This window comes from Poecilia latipinna, unplaced genomic scaffold, assembly GCF_001443285.1.
Source record: "Poecilia latipinna isolate Pla-1442-1.1 unplaced genomic scaffold, P_latipinna-1.0 Scaffold401, whole genome shotgun sequence".
NCBI lineage: Eukaryota > Metazoa > Chordata > Actinopteri > Cyprinodontiformes > Poeciliidae > Poecilia > Poecilia latipinna.
The window spans coordinates 336,585-342,199 of record NW_015113017.1 but is presented as its reverse complement, the minus strand read 5'-3'; the positions used below and the strand labels follow the sequence as shown (position 1 = coordinate 342,199).

The following is a 5,615-nucleotide window of genomic DNA, read 5'->3' as shown; positions in this document are numbered from 1 at the left end:
TGTGTGTGTGTGTGTCTGTTAGAACTCATGGACTACATTGAGCGGCTAGAGGTGTTGCGAGAGATTGTGAAGAAGTTTCCTCCCATAAACTACCAGATCTTCAAATACATAATGACACATCTGAACAGGTAAGAAAAGCTTCACACAGTGAGAAACACACAAAGAAATCAAGAGATGCAAACAATAACATGCTCTTAAGAAGCAAGCTCAGATTAAAGACCACAAATTAGACTAAGTTTGATTTTTATGCATCTACATTTCATAGAGATCCTCCGTATGGAACTTTAGCACCAGGTGTGAATCTAAACAAGTCAACTGGTCTGTGTCTTGTATCTTAATCACATCATCAGTGATTACATCAGCAGAATCGGCATCAACATCCTCTGAACATGTCCCAGAGGTGTCCTGGTTGTAACTGAACATCAATGCTTGATTTTTAGCAGAAAGCCAGTAAGCTGCTGAAGGTTCAACTTTGGTCTTTTCCTCCTGCTTTGCTGCCCCCTGATGGCGACCTTGGGGAAGTTTTTATCTGGCTCCATTTTCCATTTTCTTTCTCCTTCAGATCCTTTACCTGTTTCAAAATATTCCTATCTTTTTACCTAAGAATTTTTTCTAAGAAACTTGACTCTATAATCATTCCATTTCTATGGGACTATAAAATGCACCGAATTAGTAAAACTCACCTTTGCAGGGCAAAATTGAAGGGTGGACTGGCCCTCCCAAACTTTTTATTTTACTATTACTCTTGTGTGCTTCGCACTATTACAATTTGGCTAGATCGCAATTTTACACAATCCAAGGCGATCATATTGGAAAAGGAAGACTGACTGCAGCCCTCATGAAATTGGTGCTCTTATTTTGTCACCAACAACTATAGACTCCTCGGCATATAACAATAACTGCATCATCCACAGTACTATACGTATTTGGAAACAGATAAAATCCCAATTTGGCAATGAGTCTATATCCATCTTATTACCAATAGCAAAGAATCCCTCATTTGTCCCTTCCACTTTAGATTCAGGTTACATACAATGGAAAGAATTAGCCATCAGAACTATTGGTGACCTGTTGGTGGGTGGTAATGTTGATGCCTTGCAGCAAGAAGGTCTTGGGTTCTTTGTGCATGCGTGGGTTCTCTCCAGGTACTCCATCTTCTTCCCACAGTCCAAAAACATGACTGTTTGATTGGTCTCTAAATTCTCCTTAGGTGTTGCCCTGCGAAGGACAACAAAGACCTGTGTTGTCCTTCGCAGGGCAACACAGGTCTTTGTGTTGCCCTGCAAAGGACTGAGATTTTATGACTTGCCCTCTTGTGTAAAGTGTCAATGGTTATCTTTCGAACAACTAACTGTGCCACTGTGCAACCCAAGAAAAAGCAAATAAAAATAATTCAGTTCCTGTATTTTCAATAGGAAAATAAACATTTTATTTCCCAAAGTACAACAGGATCCATTTAGTGAAGCCTTGATCATTTCCACCAAAGTGAAGCTAAAAATCCTTTTAATATTATGTAAAACGCTCGTGCTCTTTCTGCTGCATCAATCAATACAGTGAGGATTGATTATTTAGTGATTTATAATTGGACAGCAAAACATAATAGATTTTTTACTGAATTTGAACCAGGTTGTTCTAAAACTTTGCAAGTCTGTTTATCGATTTTGATTTCTAAATTAGCAGAAGATTATTTCAACAATTGGTTAATACGATGAACGATTGTGGCTGTAAAAGTTTAAAGCTTTGTGTTAATTCATTTGCAAAAAGAAATTATGTATCTGAAAATAAATTAAAATATATTGTGTTATATATTGTGTGGAAAAGAAATTATGTAAGCCACACATGTGCAATCTCAATCAAAATTGGTGACATTTGACAGGCAAAAAATCTTTCTGATTCCATAAATGATGAGCTTCCAGTGACTTCTCTCACTTCAGGGTGACACAGGAACACCTCTAGAATCTCCTAGAACAGTGTTTCTCAACCCTGGTCCTCACCGCCCCCCTGTCCTGCATGTTTTAGGTATTTCTATTCTGCCACACACCTGAATTGTATCTCTGGGTCATTAACAGGCTTCTGCAATACTTGATGGTCATGCAATCATTTGAATCAGCTGTTCTGGAATAGAGGCACATCTAAAACATGCAGAGCAGGGGGGCGGTGAGGACCAGGGTTGAGAAACACTTGTCTAGATCCCAGATATGTTTCTTATTATTTAATTAACATAGACATGAACATTATTCTGCACGACTTCTGCTGTTAAGTTTAGTGCAGTTTTCTTCTTATTGGATCATTATTACTTAGCTTTGAATTCTTGTTGGACCGTTTCCTGTGTCCCACTGTCACACTCATACATTTGGTACTAGCAGCAATTATTTGTGTATAAAATCTGATGGCTCGTACATGTTTATTCTAACGGTTGTGTTATGTGGATTTGTTCCCTGGTCAGGGTGAGCCAGCATAGCAAGACCACCCTGATGACAGCCGACAACCTGTCCATCTGCTTCTGGCCCACCCTCATGCGTCCTGACTTTGAGAACAGGGACACACTGTCCACCACGAAGCTCAACCAGGCCGTCATCGAGACATTCATCGTGCAGAGCGACTATTTCTTCCATGGGGGTGACGTGGCCGAGAGCTCCAGCAACGAGGGAACACCCCCACCACATTGCCACAACATGGTGGAGGCTCTTCTGCCCCTGCAGCTGCCCCCCCCTCTGCAGCCCCAGCAGATACAACACACGCTGCCCCCTGACCCCCTCATTTAACACACCAATAGGTATTCTGGGGCATCGGGAGTTCAGTATGTGCTTCCAGCTGCAAACATAGGGAGTTGCTGGAGGTGCTTCTTCTGATTCACATCAGTGGGTGGCTGATGGCAGTTCAACACATCATAGCTGTTCTTTTTTTTTCTCATATTCTTTCAGCTTTGGTTTCAGAGAGTGCTTGGTGGGATGTTGGACCAGTCCAGATCTGGGAGACGGATTCATTTTGGAAGCTCAGTCTGGATTATGGAATTGCACGTCACATTATGGATTGCATAATTTAGATCAAACTGAATACAGTGAGGAATGAGCTGATCTAGGCACATAATGCTAGTTCTTTATAGGAGTCAAACCTAGTTCCAGAGTTTTTCAACATATTTGGGGCAAAGACTCCATCTCTACCCTCATGGAAAAGCACCCTAAGTTTTTTTTTTTTTTTTTGTCCTGTTACAGGCCCAGCCTCCTGATGCCATCTGGGCATTACAACTTATACTCTCATCTGAAAACCTGATGAGTGTATAATGATAATGACATACACACCAAGGGGATTCTAGTCTTCCTACAGATTCTGGCACAGGAAAACAGTTTCTGACTTAAAGTCATTTCGGGACATGTTTGAGTCCTCAACCTGTGAAACTAAAACAGGATTCTGAACTTTAAGCCCTGCACCTTTAATGTTTTCAGGAGGTGATGGGTTTTCAATACTAAACAATTCTTTTTCCACTACACAAGCCTAAAGGAACCCTTAAAGGACAGCCCATGCACGACTAGTGTCAATGGTCCATGTTGCAATTCATGTTGTTAGCTTGCTTTATCCTGTCATGTTTTTTTTATATTTTGGTAACATCTAATTTCTATCCATGTTGTGTGTCTGTGTGGGTGTGTGTTTGCTGTTGTGTAACAATGCTGATGTGTTGGATGATTTATCTGTACAAACTTACATGTGGTCGGCGTTCCGGCCTCTTCCGGGGAGGACGGGTTCTGAAGACTGGTGTCACTCTGTCCAGGAGGACCAGGCTTAACTTCTCGTGCTCAGTTCTTCAGTTTCTTAAAGCGACAGCTCCCCGTGTCTTCTTGGCTTTGTCACCCTATTTCCTTAATTTCTTTATTTCTCTTTGTCAGAAAATGTGCATGTTTTTACCACTTTATGAAAAAAAGACAACTACTCAAAATTAAGTGAAAAACTTTAACATTATGAGTTAGGATCCCCACCACTTTATTTGATTTTTTAAGGGCAATATTTCAACAGAAAAAAAAAATCTCATTTGCATTACCTTTTTTGTTGTTCCTGGAGGAAATCATGTCTTTAATATCATATTTTTTTCTTAATATAGTTCCCTAAATAGAGGAAAGAAGTATATAAGTCTATATATAAATATATGTCTCTGAGCAGCACAAGTTTCTTAAGTAAAAAACTACCATGGGGTACTGGATCCTAATCTGTCACAAGCTATGATCATACATGTTTATTATGGTGAATGTTATTTTTTTATTTCTGATGATGCGAATGTGAGTATGTGCACATTTGGGGTGAGTAAGGGAGGAAGGGTTGGGATGGGTGGTCATACTAGGTCAGTAGTAACTCAGAAAAAGAAAGGAAGAAGGTCTCAATCTTCATCTGTGATACTTAAACAACACATCTCCTTTCCCAGTTCTCTCCCTTCATCCTGTGAGTAAAATATTTCAGAAATCTACATCCTTGCCTGCCTTTGGCTACAGGATGATAAACATTTATTACAGCTTATTTTCTCAATCTTCTGTCCATCTTGAGGACAAATGTTTTTGCTGCTTGATATAGATATATTACTCTTTATTTTACAACTCAAAAAATTCTAAAATTGTATTATAAATCTGTTAGTTTTTTTTTATTTCTTTAACATTTTCTGTAAAGAGTGCAATTTTGTGGTACTTTACCCTAACTCTACATTTCAAAGGGAAGCTTCTCATCCAAAAACAACCACTAATGCTTATGTCTGCAAGGATTTCCAACACTGATATTGCCATGGTTCTGTTTTTATGTAGCACATGGTTGCTCAACTGAGGTACAAAATGTCTTTGCAAGTAAGCAGTTTAACATTTATTGTTATTGGCCTATTTTCAATCTTAAGCATTTTTTTTGTTCCCCAACAAAACATCAAATTCTCCCAAAGCAGTTTCAGAGGTCTGGTTATCACTCCAGGTGGCTAATGAACACCTAGCAAGGTGTTCATCTTTTATCTCATCCAGTGATTGAGGGGGACTATAAAACATGCATTAAATCTAAAATATCTTTCTGTCCTTAGATATTTTTTGATTAGGAAAAATTCATTTATAGCAATTTTTTTCAGTTTTACCATTTTAAAATGTACAACTCATGTCCTTTAACTAGTTGATTTTGTTTTCCTACAGGATCATGATTCACGAGTCTTAGTTTGGATAATTGGTAGCCTGGTAAAAACCAGCCCCTTGTTCTAGGCCTCGCTTCATCCAGAGGGTCTGGACTCTCGACTATTGAGAAACTATTGCTACTTTGTTGAAGTTGTAAATTTTACCCAGTCGCTAATGTTTGGCCATGACGTGTGTGTAGCTTAATGGAATTTGCGTACGCTGTAAACAACACTAAGGGGAGTAGGGCCACGATATCTTTGCCAGCAATAAAATCTATTAAACATTCCTCTTGTTACGACTTTATTTGCTCAATATTTGGAAGCGTGGCCAATACGAACCGAATGACTTTGTTCACTGCCATTGCTAAACTACAACCCCAAGTTACTAACCTGAACACACCATTCATTAGTCTGACTTATAAAGTAGAAGTGCCACATTAAATTCGCACAGATTTTCTTAACTCCTTCTTCATCAAATCTTACTATA

The 5,615-nt window shown here is 39.1% G+C and overlaps 1 protein-coding gene across 1 annotated transcript in view; it reads left to right on the top strand.

The window, feature by feature from the left end:
• The window catches only part of LOC106950456 (rho GTPase-activating protein 5-like), a 19,923-nt gene extending 15,722 nt beyond the window's left edge, over positions 1-4,201 (top strand). Inside the window, exons 4-5 of the mRNA XM_015037332.1 lie at positions 23-128; positions 2,447-4,201. Of these exons, the coding sequence (XP_014892818.1) occupies positions 23-128; positions 2,447-2,765 (425 nt within the window). The 3' untranslated portion in view covers positions 2,766-4,201. The remainder of the gene's footprint in view (positions 1-22; positions 129-2,446) is intronic.
• The last annotated feature ends 1,414 nt before the right edge of the window (positions 4,202-5,615 follow it).